We start from the raw sequence: 15462 nt of genomic DNA, 5'->3' as shown, positions 1-15462 counted from the left end.
CATGATATTTGTCATTCTATGGGTAAGAGCCCACGCAGCTAATATGATTCATTGCACTCTGTCTTCAGGCTCAGCCTCTGTCCTTCAAACCTGATCTTGGAGTGCAGGTTCATAATTCCTTTAAAATAGAGTCTCAGGATAATGAAGAAAACATTTGGTATGCTTTCCTTTGTTGGTCAGAGCATTGACTATAGGAGTTGGAAGATCATGTTGTAGCTGTACAGGGCATTAGTTAGGCCACTTTTGGAATATTGCATGCAGTTCTGGTCCCTTCCTATTGGAAGGATGTTGTGAAACTTGAAAGGGTTCAGAAAAGATTTACAAGAATGTTGCCAGGTTTGGAGGATTTGAGCTATAGGGAGAGGCTGAACAGGCTGGGGTTGTTTACCCTGGAATGTAAGAGGCTGAGGGTGACCTTATAGAGGTTTATAAAGTCATGAGGGCATGGATAGGGTAAACAGACAAAATATTTACTTTTCCTAGAGTGGGGGTGGGGAGCCGCATCCAGGACTGGACGGCATAGGTTCAGGGTGAGATGAGAAAGATAAAAGGGAATCTTAGGGGCAAAATTTTTATGGACAGAGTGGTGTGGAATGAGCTGCCAGAGAAAGTGATGAAAGCTGGTACAATTACAGCATTTAAAAGGCATCTGGATGGGTAAATGAATAGGAAGGCTTTAGAGGGATATGGGCCAAGTGCTGGCAAATGAGACTAGATTAGGTTAGGATATGTGGTCAACATGGACGGGTTGAACAAAAGAGCCTGTTTCTGTGCTGTACACCTCTAGACTCTATGATGTCATCATCCTTCTGAAAAAAGCATTCCTGATCTCAAGCATCCTTGTTAACTTCCACCCCATCTGCAACCTCTCTTTCACTCCAAAGTCCTTTAAAAGTTTTGTTATCAAGCAAATGTAGTCTTTCATGAACTCCATGTTAATGTGCCTCCAATCGATTTTCAAGGGCCTATTAATTCAGTTGGATAAATGATTAGAGGTTGGTGCAGCATAATGCCAACAGCACAGGTTCAATCCCGTTACCTGTCTGCTTCCCTTCTCCATCGCATATCTTGACAAAAGTGGGGATGCCACATGAAGAGAGAGTAAAGCAGGATTCTGCCCCGCTACAGACTTTTCTCAAAATCACAAACAATTGTGACTATAGCAATGCTAAACTAGTCTCCTCATCCTTCTGAAATGCATAAAGTTTCAGCATAATGAGTCATCCATCCTTCCTCATTCTAATCCAGCTGGATGTGATAGTGTAAACCCAGTTCCATTCATATCTAGCTGGATATATCCAGCAACTCACTGGAAATGGATTCTCTTCCTGCTTTTGAATGATTATCTCTAGCATTCCCCAAGAATGTTGCCTTGGCTCCCTACAATTCCTCAGCCATCCTAGATAATAATATTTGAAAACATTGAGTTTATTGGATCTCTCAAAGGTTGATAGGGTTGCTAATGGAGTGTATGGTGTATTGGCTTTCATTAGCAGGGGGATTGAGTTTAAAAGCCTCAAGGTTATGCTGCACATCTGTTAGACCACACTTGGAATATTGTGTTCAGCTCTGGTCGTTTCATTGTAGGAAAGATGTAGAAGCTTTAGAAAGGATGTAGAGATTTACCAGGATGCTGTCTGGACTGGAAGGCATGTCTTAGGAAGAAAGGTTGAGGCAGCAAGGGCTTTTCTCATTGGAGTGAAGAAGCATGAGAGATGACTTGATAGAGGTAGGTTCTTTTACACTGAGCGATGGGTGTGTGGAATACACTGCCAGCACCAGCAATGGTGTTAGAGTAGGATACATTAAGGATATTTAAGCTACACTTGCATTGGCGCGTGGATGATAGTAAAATGAGGGGTCTGTCGGTTAGTTTGATCTTATAGTAGGATAGGTCAGCACAACAACTAGGGCTGATGGGCCTATACTGTGCTCTACTGTTCTATGTTATCATTTGTAGACTAAGGTCATCCAATTCTACCTCACTACTACCTCTGTTGACACCCACCGCCACTATCTCTAAATTGTCTGACATACAGTACCAGATGATCATATATTTCGTCTATCAAAATATTTGGCAGCCTATCACCATTGCTTTAGTTCCTGAGAAAACTCTATTCCTTAGGCAGTGGCTGCATCCCTCTGTTGCAACCCTGATGTCATGTTTGACCATGAGAACAGTTGCTGATGCTTCACGTTATTCCTGAGACTGCCTTCTGCCACCTCCGTAAGATTGTCCAACTCTGCGCCTAATGCAGTTCATCTGCTGAAGGCCTCACCCATACCTTTCTCACTTAAATTTAATTATTTAATGAAGCGCCTCTATGTTCCATCCTCTGTAAATTCGAGGCCTTTTGAATCTCTGCTGTTGATGTCCTAACTTCCGTCAAACCCTGTTTACCCATAAGCCCTGGGTTCGCTGACTTGCATTCATTCTTTGTTGAACAAAACCAAATACATGATTTCCCTGTCTTATCTCTTATACTATATAAAAGCTATATCATACCCTTAATTAAATTATTGCTTGCAACTTACTCCTGGGCTAGCAAGTTTTGAGAAGATTTGTAGCTTGATATCACCAACCCAAGGAAACCTAAATGCATAAATAGAAAGTGAGACATAACACCAGTGCTTCACCAGAGGCTCACTGATGATGTTACCTAGCATGGTGACGAAATGTCTGAAAACAAACCTTACAGCTCAGTGAGCAAACTGACTTCCGTTACTCCTGGGACTTTGTAACAAATATGAAGTAGTTCTGATTGCAATTCCTTTAAATTGGACAAACAATATGCATTTCAAAGCTGATAGCCATGAGAGCTTAGCCTACTTTGATAAATATGTGAAGTTTGTTGTGGTTTTACCAATTGCTGGCTTAAGGAGTGAAATATAAATTCATCACACTTACTAGTTAATCCTCTTACATTATACTATGATCAACTCTTGAACAACAACTGGAGGATGGTTTGCAGTCTGGTCACCTCATTATAGGAAGATTCTGACTACTCTATGGACTGCAGTGCTTCGAGAAGGCACCTTACTATCACCTTTTCAAGGGCAACTAGATTCAGGCAATAAATATTGCCCCAGCCAGTGATGCCCATTCCCCATAATAAGAGCATTCTTTTAAAAAAAGGGTGCACAGGAGATTTACCAAGGTCTTGAAGTATGAGGATTGAGTTTGAGTTTGTTTTTCTATAAGCAGCAGGTTAAGAGGGGACCTGATAGAGATGTATAAGATTGAGGGGCCTAGACTGGATTAGAAAGTCTTCTCATTGGTAGAGTGGTCAATAATCTGGGGTCATAGATTTAGAGTAAGTGGCGGAAGGGTAAGAGAGACGGTGAGAAATGTTATCACTGAGGGTGATGTGAATCTAGAGGTCCACTGCCTGAAAGGGTGAGTGATTTAGAAATTAACAGTACTTAGAAAGTCACTCACATTACCACAGGCTCCAGGGCTTTGGGCTAAGAGTTGGAAAGTGGACTAGTTTAGTCAGATATTTGTTGATGGGCCAAATAAACATGTCTTGTGCTGTGTGAATCTAAATTGAACTTAGTAACCTGGACCACGGGTGCATTTCAGTTATCATTTTAAAATGATACTTTGACCTTAACTTATACTTTTATTTTTGTCAATATCATTTGAAGTGAAAACTAAACCATGAAGATGAGGAGAGTTGATTGGAGCTGAGGAGATCCTGCGTAGTACAAACAAAATCAATGCCACGGATGGGACATGTAATAAAACACACAATGAAACAAGGGAACTAAGGTTTTGTAAACTGGAAGCAAGTGTAATTTTTAAAGCAGTATATAACCTTAAACTAATCTGTCATTTCATTTGATTTCAGTCCTGGTTGCATATATTATTGTTTATGTATGCAAATTATCTAAACCCCCTTGATTAAGTTGTACTCTATAATTAAGCTTTATAGAGTTGTTAAATTCCAAGTTAAGTCCCTCACTCCTGATGCTTAGTGGAACTGTGCTGGGTGCTAGTGAGGAAAGAATCAAGTTCCCTACAGTTCAATAGGCCATCTGCACTACCTGTCAGACTGTGATTCATTACACGTTCTTGGCCACGCTTCTCAGGTGTGTCTGTTATTAAGGGATTCTATACTTAGCAGAGGCCAATGTTTTTGGAATAGGTCAGGATGATATTCTCTCTGCAGTCACAGTGTACTAGGAGTAATGTATTGTATCTACAAGATACACAAGCTCTTTGATAACACCTTCCAAAACTGTGACCTCTGTCATTTAAGTGGACAAGGACAGTAGGTGGACGAGCACACCAGCATCTATGAGGTAATCTCCAAGTCACACACCATCCCGATTTGAAACTATACCATTTTACTTCTTTGAGTCAAAATCCAAGAGAACTGTGGCTTAACCTTCGCTGCACCAGAGGGCAACTAGAGCCAGGCAAGTATTGTAATAATACTTACATTCTAAGAGTGAATTAGAATACAACAGTTGATTGGCTGATCTTAAGTATTCAATGATTATCAGCTGAACTCTACAACTCAGGAGGAATCCCCTTTAGTGCACTTGGTTCTAGGATTACTATTAATTTAGTGATGCAAGCCAGTCTCTTCCAATATCCCTGAAAATGAACTCTCTTGAAATACATGTCCTTTTGGAAGTTTCTATAGAATCTTCTTCCAGCACACTTACAGAAAGTGTGTTCCAGATCTTAACAATCATTCTCATTTTCCTCTTCAGGCAATTCTGACAAAAAAGAATCTAGGACCCTGATCAACCAGAGTTGCCAGAGTTTTTTCTCCCTATTCTATTAAATCCCTCAGCCTTGATCCCTTCCATTAGATATTCCCTTAAACATTTGCTACAAGAACAATCGGACTTTGACTAGTATCCACAAAAGTGTCCCCTCTTATCCCTTTAGTAAGACTATAAGATGCTTTGTAAAATGTGCCGCCTGGAATTGTACACAGTGCTCCAACTGAGGCCTAGCCAATAAAAGTTTAGCCTGACTTCCTTGTTTTTGTATTTAATGTCCTTATTTACAAATCTGAGAATCTAATAAGCTTTCCTAGCTGCCTTACCAACACACCTTGCAACCTTTGAATATTTGAAAACTTAGAGTCATACAGCACGGAAACAGACTCTTCAGTCCAACCCATCCATGATGAGCAAGTTTCCCAAACTAAATTAGTCCCATTTGCATGTAGTTGGCCCATATCCCTCTAAATTTTTCATACTCATTTACCTATCCAAATGTCTTTTAAATATTGTTACAAATCATACAACACCAGGTGATAGTCCAACAGGTTTATTTGGAAGCACTAGCTTTCAGAGTGCTGCTCCTTCATTGTCGATATGTGCAATCTTCTTGGAGATCCTCTCCACTTTGGGTCAGCAGTTAGTGGTGCTGATGGTAGCCATGATGTAGAGGTGCTGGTGTTGGACGGGGGTGGACAAAGTTAAAAATCATCCAACACCAGGTTATAGTTAGTGAGTTTTGAGAAGATTTGTAACTCAGGTTGAGGTTCTGGATGTAGGTTTGCTCACTGAGCTGAAAGGTTCATTTTCAGATGTTTTGTCACCATACTAGGTAACATCTTCAGTGAGCTTCCGGGCGAAGCGCTGCTGGTATTTCCTGCTTTCTATTTATATGTTTGGGTTTCCTTGGGTTGGTGATGTCATTTCCTGTGGTAATGTCATTTCCTATGGTGATATCATTTCCTGTTCTTTTTCTAGGGGGTGATAAATGTCATGTCCCTCATGACATGACCCTCTCTCACTAGTATCCTTACAGATAAGGAAGGACACCACTTCAACTGGGACAAGCCAAACAGAGACATGCACAAGAATTCCTAGAAGCATGGCATTCCAACCAGAACTCTTATCAACAAACACTAGTTTGGATCCCTAATATGGTGACGAAACATCTGAAAAATGAACCTTCCAGCTCAGTGAGCAAACCTACATCCGGAACCAGGTTATAGTCCAACAGGTTTATTTGTATGCACTATCCTTTGGAGTGCTGCTCCTTCATCCTGTTTGACTATAACCTGTGTGATATTTTAACTTTGTCTACCCCAGTCCAACACTGGGCTCCTCCACATCATGACTTTTAAATATTGTAACTGTACCTGCACCTACCACTTTTTTAAGCAGTTCATTCCATCTGCGAACCACCCTCTGTGAAAACATTGCCCTTCAGGTCCCTTTTAAATCTCTCTCTCCTCACATTAAAAAAAATGCTCCCTGGTTTTGAACTCCCCACTCTAAGGAAAAGATTTTTGCTATTCACCTTATCTATGCCTCTCATGATTTTAAAACCTCTATAAGGTCACCCCTCAACCTCCTATGCTCCAGTAAAAAAAAAGTCTCAGCCTATGCTTATAATTCAAACCCTCCAATCCTGGCAACGTACTGGTAAATCTTTTCTGAACCCTCTCCAATTCAATAATACCCATCCTTTGGCAGAGTGGTCAAACCTATACACAGTATTCTGAAAGTGGCCTCACCAATGTCCACAACCTGATATCCCAACTCTTACACTCAATGATCTGAGCCAATGAAGGCAAGCATGCTCAATACCTTTTTAATCACCCTGGTCCAGTTGTGATGTAGCTTTTAAGGTTACATACCTTGGCTACCTCAGCTTGTCCTGGTGTTCCCATTGATTTTTTTTTCCCCCAAGGACACTTGAGGATTGATTTCCAACCTCCCGATTTTCCAGGACCACCTCTGTGTGCTGATCTTGCAGTGTGTAGTTGGTCCCGGGGGGGAAAATGGTACTCCAGTGAATCAATACCTTTCAAATCCAATGATTCTGCAGATTTCATTCATTCATTCATCCATCCACCAACACAACAAATTCTTTTTCATTAGCTTTTAATTAACATTTAATTGGATTGTGCAGAGATTTAAAACAAAAGGGATAACATTAAAAAGTGTTATACCAGTTCACATGTGCAGTGTGAAATATTTAGAGAAGAGAGAGGTCCTGATCAGACAGCATTGTAAAAGCAGGAATTGTCTGCTGAGGCAATTCCTAATACACTGTCAGCAGGCCACTAGAAATGTTCCCTATGTGCATTCTGTCCAACTCTGGGTATATTTCATCTGTACCCAGGCAGGCTGTGTGTCCTTCACAAAATCCCACTCCCACGCTTTATTCCTGTGTCATTGCGTTTCTCCTCACCCCTCTATGTGCAACCCTTGTACCCTACAAATATCCGCTGAGTGACAGCAGCCCCCTCCCCCACCCCATCTCTCTCATTTCAGTTTGCAACAGCAGCAACCTATTTGAATGTATCTCAGTCGGAGTAGCCGTTACCCATTCTGCAAACTGGTGTTCAATTTTATAAATCCCACTCAGAAGTTACCCCGTTGTCCCCAGCAGCCATGGGGCATGCATTTGTGGAACGGAAGTTGCTGAGAGTTGTTGGTGGGGGTTGAGGGTGGGGTGTGGAGGTGAGTATAACAGTCCAGAGGCATTACCAACCATCTTCTAGACAGACCTGTACCTTATGTTACTAAAATAAATGATATGGCCTGCCTGCTGTACCTGGGATTAGTTCCTTTGCTGTGAATTAAGTGCCACCTCATTGGATGATTCAGATTCCATAGAAGACAGCCAAAAGGACCCATGGTACAGTTTGTTTAAGAGCTCGTGTGGTGCAGTGGTAGTCTACCCACCTCTGGATTAGGAAGCCCAGTTTCAAGTCCCACACTGTCCTAAATGTGTGTCATAACGTGTGAGCACGTTGGTTTGAATATCTACAGGCTTGTTTGAATGTCACTGCCTATGCAGGGGGTGTGCATGTTAGGGAAATATTTTCAGGTTAATATCTGAACACTCAAGGCAATGAACATACTTCCTGGTGTCAGTTCCTTCTGTCAAAGAAACATTGGAAAGGGAGTAGGCCATTCAGCCCTACCAACCTGTTTTCACATTTATTAGATAATGATTTGTTGCTGTCCCAATGCTATTCACCTATCATTACAGCATATCCTTTAAATATTTCGACTATAAAAATCTACTATTATCAGTCATGGAAATTTTAATTGTCCCACCATTGGGGAAAGGAGTTCCAGATTACCATTTATGTGCAAAAGTGCTTCATGGCTTCACTTCAGAAGGGCATAATTATAATTTTTAGAATACAGCCCCTTACACTGGTTTTCAATTGAAGTTAATTGCTTTGTTTTACCTCCCCTCCCATGTCATTTTTGGCACCATGACTACATGACCCCTCCACACACAGAATTCATATTTATCCCACCTGTCCCTTAATTTAGCCCTTTAAACTAGATATAATTTTGGTGAATTTGTGGTATTCCCCAACCAAGGGGAAATATCTTTCCTGAGGTACATTTCCCAAAACAGGATGCAATAATGATCTGACCAAGGCACTATTTTCTTTCTTTTCATGAGATGTAGGTTCACTGACATCGCTGCATTGGTCATCCCTATTTGCCCTTGAACTGAATGGCTTGCCGGGGCAGTTCAGAGTCAACCATATCAGAGTCGAATGTAGGCCCGACCAGGTAATTAAGGACAGCAGACTTCCTGTTCCTGAGTGAATCAGATGGGTTTTTACAAATGGTGATAATTGCCATGGTCACCATTACTGAACTTAGCTTTCAACTCCCAATTTATTGGCTGTGTGTGATGGGAATTGAACTATGTTCCCAGAGCATTAGCCTGTGCCTCTGGATTATTTGCCCAGTGACATTATCACCATAGTACTGTCTTTCCCCATGTGTAAGTACAATTAAAGGAGTGTGTCCTCCATTTTGGAGTCCAGCCTGCTGGAGATAATGGCCAACTTTATCCTCATCTTCCTGATTGCTTTTGTATCTATGCTTCCAGATTTCATTGCCTTGTGGACCTGGAATCATGAATCACTGTGCTTGTTCACGGTTCCCAGACTCTGACCAAAGGGATGATATTCCAACTTGCCTTTCTACAACTTGAATTGAATGACACTCCCTTTTCTCCACATTAAAGTCAGTTTTACCCAGTCAAGTAGTCTACATTGTTTTGTAACCTGATGTTTCCACCTAAATAACGCAGAGAGACGTGTATGCAGATAAAAAGATAATGGACAATTGCTTCATCAGGACTTTGGCTCCAAAATACTCTTGAAATTATAATTTCTTTTGGTTCTAAACCTATAAAAGTTGGTCTAAACCCCCAAGCCCTTATATGGTACAATACTGACATAGAAGACCCTCAATCCAGAGACTCCCTAATTTTTTCCATTAATGCTTCCTGATTCTGATTCATCCTGTATTGGAAACGCACAAACTTTCCTATTGTAGCCCTGGTATGAGGGTGTTTTTGGAATTTTATACAAATATGTCAATTACAATGTCACACCGAAACACTCAGGCTGTTAATGATGGAAGGGCTTTTGACATCTAATGTTACGAAATTCTCAGATATACCCAATATAATGCCCCTCAATCACCACTACCAAAACTGATTTCCTGGTCATTTTGTCACATTGCTCTTTTCATTTCAAAAGTACTTTGTGGGTTGTAAAATCCTTTGGAATGTCCCCATGACATTGAAGGAGATTTATAACCACAAGTCTTTCTTTAACAACAGTATTGAAATTGCATTTGGCTTTCTCTGCAAATTAAGGACCATCCTGGGCTCTGATGATAGCGAGGAAATGAATTCAATGCAAAGTTTGAGTTCCTGATTTCTCAGACATCACATTTTGACTTTGTCATAAAGGCCAATGATGTCATTTCCCTAGTAACCAGCAGCTGATGTAGTATTTCCCAAGTAACCAAAGACTCATGGCAATATTGTCCTGGCATCAAAATGCTGATGGCATTATTTCCATGGAAACCAAAGGTGATTGTTGTAGTTCCTTCGCAGCCTTAGGCTGAAGGGATGGCAGCTGTTTCTCAATGTATTTCTCTGCAAACAGGCCAAGGCCCTGGGAGCTCAATGATAAAAGGACTGTCTTTCAAAAGAGATTATTTGGTTTATCTGCTTAGTGCTGGATTTTCTCCTCACTCATTGCAAACAACGTAAGAGTCTTCAATCTCTTATATTGCAACTGATTAATTAAAACCATTTTGTGATGGAATCTGCACAGTCACCAGTCGCAATGTGAGAGTGGAAGAGGGAAATACTCATCCTCCTTCATGACCAAGGATACCTTCATGTCAACATTCACAGGTATGGAAGCTATGACTGCCTGACAGCATACACGTATCAAGCCCTCACTTACATGGGAGTTAGTGAAAGCACTAGACCTTCACTCAGATGGAGGTTAGTGGAATAGACCCTCACTCAGATGGGCTTTAGTGTATTAGATCCTCACTCAGATGGAGGTTAGTGTATTAGACCCCCACTCGGATAGGGGTTAGTGTATTAGACCCTCACTCGGATGGGAGCCAGTGTACTAGACATTCATTCAGATGGGAGTTAGTGTATTAGACACTCACTCAGGTGGGAGTCAGTGTACTAGATACTCAGATGGAGGTTAGTGTACTAGACCCTCACTTAGATGGGAGTCAGTGTACTAGACCCTCACTCAGATAGGAGTTAGTGTACTAGACCCTCATTTAGATGGGAGTTAGTGTACAAGACCCTCACTCAGATGGGGGTTAGTGTACTAGACCCTCACTTGGATGGGTGTTAGTGTACTGGACCCTCACTCAGATGGGGGTTAGTGTACTAGACCCTCACCTGTTTGGGAGTTAGTGTACTAGACCCTCGCCTGTTTGGGAGTTAGTGTACTAGACCCTCACTCAGATGGAAGTTAGTGTACTGGACCCTCACCTGGATGGGAGTTAGTGTACTAGACCCTTACTTGGATGGGAGTTAGTGTATTATACCCTCACTTGGATGGGTGTTAGTGTACTATACCCTCACCTGGATGGGAGTCAGTGTACTAGACCCTTACTTGAATGGGAGTTAGTGTATTATACCCTCACTTGGATGGGTGTTAGTGTACTGGATTCTCACTTAGGTGGAAGTTAGTCCACAAGACCCTGACTCATATGGGAGTTAGTGTATTATACCCTCACTCGGATGGGAGTTAGTGTACTAGACCTTCACTTGGATGGGTGTTAGTGTACAGGACCCTCACTCAGATGGGAGTTTGTGTACTAGACCCTCACTCAGATGGGAGTCAGTGCTCTAGACCCTCACGTTGGGTGGGAGTCAGTGTACTAGACCCTCACTCAGATGGGAGTCAGTGCTCTAGACCCTCACTTTGGGTGGGAGTCAGTGTACCAGACCTTCAAGCAGATGAAGGTTAGTGTTTTGCCTCCTCACTCAGATGGGGGTTGGTGAGTGTATTAGACCTCCCTCGGATGGGACTTAGTGTGTACCAAACCATGACCTCATGGAGTATTTATGTACCTGTCCTTCAGTGGACTGTGAAGATATCCTGGTATATATTGAACAGGTATACTGCCTACCTCTCCCAGTCTGTTATAATTGTGTTGAGATGTCATTGTGACTTTTGACCCTGATCTAAATGGCACCTCACCACACCTATTCCATGTTTAATGGTACAGTCACAGTTTGAAGGTGCACTGAGTGATTTTGTACAAGAGTAATATATGATGTCGTTAGAAAGTGTGCCTGTGTGCCACACTCAGAACACGTCAACTCAAAGAGACCACATGACCCTGAGCAGCCTCCCTGTGACATTGGGTCTTAGGAGTATCCATGTGAACTGATGATCATATCAATTTCCTTTCAGAAACTTTGCAGGGATTGGTGACACTCCCTGTGAGGAACAGACCAGCCAAGTTTAGATCAAAACTTCAACCCGATCCCACTTACGTGAGGTGATATTCCCCACCTGCTAAGATTCTCACTCGGATGCTGCTCCTGATCCTCATGGATCATCGATTGCTTAAGCTGGGGGGGGAGCTCGTGTTTTTAGATTAGATTACTTACAGATTAGATTAGATTACTTACAGTGTGGAAACAGGCCCTTCGGCCCAACAAGTCCACACCGACCCGCCGAAGCACAACCCACCCATACCTCTACATTTACCCCTTTACCTAACACTACGGGCAATTTAGCACGGCCAATTCACCTGACCTGCACATCTTTGGACTGTGGGAGGAAACCGGAGCACCCGGAGGAAACCCACGCAGGCACGGGGAGAATGTGCAAACTCCACACAGTCAGTCGCCTGAGTCGGGAATTGAACCCGGGTCTCTGGCGCTTGTGAGGCAGCAGTGCTAACCACTGTGCCACCGTGCCGCCCACTGCCACCGTGCCGCCCACGGGATCTCCCGTGTTATGAAGCCGGAAGTCATGGGTTCATCCCTCCTTCCAGAGACTCAGCACAGAATCCAGCTGACAATCCAGTGCATTACTGAGCTTTCAAAGATCCTGTCTTTTGGATATGACATGAAACAATTTTCCCTCTCAGGCAGCAGAAAATTCCACATTACCATTGGGGAAACAATGGCAGAGGCGGTTTCCCTGGCCAATGTTTATCCCTCAACTGACATGGTGAAAACAGGTTATCTGAGGATTTGTTACATGGCAGTTTCGGGGAACTTGCTGGGAACAGATTGCAATTCCTACCGTGCAACTGTCACTAAAGAGAAAGGACTTCAGAGGGAGGGTTGAGCATCCTGAAGGTGGCTAAATAAATGCAAGGAGTTTCTCTCAGCCCAAATCCCACAGGATTTTCTTAGTCCAGAAGAGTGAGATGACGAGAATGATGGTGATGCCAAAGGTAGCGATCATGATGTAGATGGCCGTTCTGCAGGGCGGACTCTGGCAGCATTTCCACATGGTGTTCTGGGGCAGTCGGTCTTCCAGTGCTGGTGCTGCTTGGGTAGGCAGGGGGAGGCCGCCCTCGCGCTCCACGTCCAGGCTGAGGGTGTAGACAGTGGGCCGCCGCAGCAGGAAGCTGGCCTTGCCCGGACCCTTGTAGAACAGGCGCCCGTGGTCCAGGTAGACATGGACTGGCTGCAGCCTCATGCGGCCCAGAATCTCCGCGTTGGTGCGTAGGCCCGTCACCAGTTGCCCGGCGCCCAGGGGTGTCAGGTGGCGGCACAAGGGGCAGGACATGCCTGGATCCATCTCTGGCACAGACGCCAGGCTCATACGGGCCAGGCACTCCAGGCAAAAGGTGTGTTTGCACTCCAGGATCTTTGGCGTACGAAAGGCATTGTCATAGGGGTTCCAGCAGACTGCGCACTCGCACTCAGAGCCGTTTCCCTCCGGCGTCATGGTAACCTCTAGAGCCAGCACTGTCGTAGGCCTCACACCATCTGAGGGAGCACCACCGTTCCCGTCACAACCTTATAGAACATAGAACATAGAATGTTACAGTGCAGTACAGGCCCTTCGGCCCTCGATGTTGCCCCGACCTGTAAAACCAATCTAAAGCCCATCTAACCTACACTCTTCCATTTCTCTCCATATATTTATCCAATGACCATTTAAATGCCCTTAATGTTGGTGAATCTATTACTGTCCTTGGAGTGGGGGAGTCCAGAACTAGAGGGCATAGGTTTAGGGTGAGAGAGGAAAGATATAAAAGGGAACTAAGGGGCAACCCTTTCACACAAAGGGTGGTGCATATATGGAATGAGCTGCCAGAGGAGGTGGTGGGGGCTGGTACAATTACAGTATTTAAGAGGCATCTGGAAGGGTATAAGAATCAGAAGGGTTTGAAGGCATATGGGCCAGGTGCTGGCAGGTGGGACTAGATTCGGTTGGGGTATCTGGTCGGCATGGACGGGTTGGACCGAAGGGTTTGTTTTCTATGACTCTGTGACTCTATGTTGCAGGCAGGGCATTCCACGCCCCTACCACTCTCTGAGTAAAGAACCTAACTCTAACATCTTTCTGATGTCTATCACCCCTCAATTTAAATCTATATCTGCTTGTGCTAGCCATCACCATCCGAGGAAAATGGCTCTCCCTGTCCACCCTATCTAATCTTTTGATCATCTTGCATGCCTCTATTAAGTCACCTCTTAACCTTTGTCCCCCTAATGAAAACAGCCTCAATTACCGTTCTCACCAGCCTCCAATCTGGCCATTCATCCCCCCACGCCCCCCCCAACTACTTCCATACTTCCCGTTCCGACTTGCGTCATGCTACTGACTGGACAAGGAAATCTCCCTCACTTACCCGGCTTCTCCCAGTGCCCAGTTGTCCTGCTCAACCAAAACCTGTTGCCCGGCCCCAGCAGTGGCTCTCTGGAACGGTGAGCCTGAGCTGTTTCGCACAGTGAGGTCAGAGTCAGGTTAAAATCTCGCTGCCTTTCCACCCAAAACCTGGAGGAGTCTGAATGGGCCTGAAGGCCGGTCTTCCTCTTTGGCTCTGAACCAACAGACCTCCTGGACGCTGCAGCCTTCCGATGAATTTGACCTGACGTCCTTAGCTCTGTGGTTAACCCTTCACCGGCTGCGTTGCCCTCCCTTCACTTGTGTCAGTCTGGTTTGCTGCATCGGTCCGTCTCTCGCTCTCTTTGTCCCATTGTCTCCGGGAGCTGCTACCTCTATGACTGTTCCTGTTGTGTGTGCTGCACGAGAAAGCTAGCGGAACAGGTTCTCCTGGTTTGTTGAGGATGTTTCCTTAGAAGGCCACTCTCCTCCTTTAAGCTGCTTTCATTGTAATCTGCCTGGCACCGGGATCCCCCGTGGGGAACCCTCGCAGTGACCACAAACCCAGCCCCTGACGAACTGTACACTCAATCTACCATTGCCCGCCCTGGCCTTACACATACCTGCAGCAGGTAGATGGTCACCATGGAAACGCTTTCATCGGGGGCTTTGAGGGGGATGTCACGGGTTCTGAGTGAAAGTGGCACAGGGCAGCACAGTGGCTCAGTGGTTAACACTGCTGCCTCACAGCGCCAGGGACCCGGGTTCGATTCCACCCTCAGTGTGTGTCTGTGTGGAGTTTGCACATTCTCCCCGTGTCTAGGTGCTCCGGTTTCCTCCCACAATCCGGAGATGTGCAGGTCAGGTTAATTTGCCATGCTAAATTGCCCGTAGTATTCAGGGATGTGTAGGGTAGGTGCAGAAATCGAGGTAAATATAGAGTATTAGGATCTGGGTGGGTTACTCTTCGGAGGGTCTGTGTAAACTTATTGGGCCGAAGGATCTGTTTTCACACTGTAGGGATTCTATTCTATAAAGAAAAAGCTGCCATTCCCAGGGACAGAGACAATCTGCTCATCTGAGAGGGCTGTGTGCACCACCTCCACTTCAATAAAACAGCACCGGGCAGCACCTGAGAAAGGGGCACATCAGAGCATCGACCTCCACCCTGCAGTACCAACCCAATGACGCTGGTGTATTGAGGTCATTGAGAGCAGAGACTGAGCTGACCAGCTGCTTAGTCCAATCCAATGGGAACATGGTCCACACACAAATCTGTGAGGGTGTGGCAGTACTACAGACGTGGAGAGCATAGCTAGGCACAAGGGCAACACAGCTACACATGTGGGCAACATAGCTAGAAGCATAGGCA

At 44.4% G+C, this 15462-nt stretch overlaps 1 protein-coding gene across 1 annotated transcript; it reads right to left on the bottom strand.

Moving 5' to 3' along the window:
- Positions 1 to 6864: 6864 nt before the first annotated feature.
- On the bottom strand, positions 6865 to 14505 carry LOC132825795 (E3 ubiquitin-protein ligase RNF183-like). Its single transcript, XM_060841275.1, has 2 exons — positions 14116 to 14505; positions 6865 to 13276 (listed from the first exon to the last, which is right to left on the bottom strand). The coding sequence occupies exon 2, from the start codon at positions 13203 to 13205 to the stop codon at positions 12636 to 12638; it is 570 nt and encodes a 189-aa protein (XP_060697258.1). The 5' UTR covers positions 13206 to 13276; positions 14116 to 14505; the 3' UTR covers positions 6865 to 12635.
- Positions 14506 to 15462: the final 957 nt, after the last annotated feature.

The sequence above is a fragment of the Hemiscyllium ocellatum genome, chromosome 21, assembly GCF_020745735.1.
Source record: "Hemiscyllium ocellatum isolate sHemOce1 chromosome 21, sHemOce1.pat.X.cur, whole genome shotgun sequence".
In the NCBI taxonomy this organism is placed as follows: Eukaryota; Metazoa; Chordata; class Chondrichthyes; order Orectolobiformes; family Hemiscylliidae; genus Hemiscyllium; species Hemiscyllium ocellatum.
The sequence above is the reverse complement of the archived record's forward strand: the minus strand, read 5'-3'. Positions and strand labels throughout refer to the sequence as shown.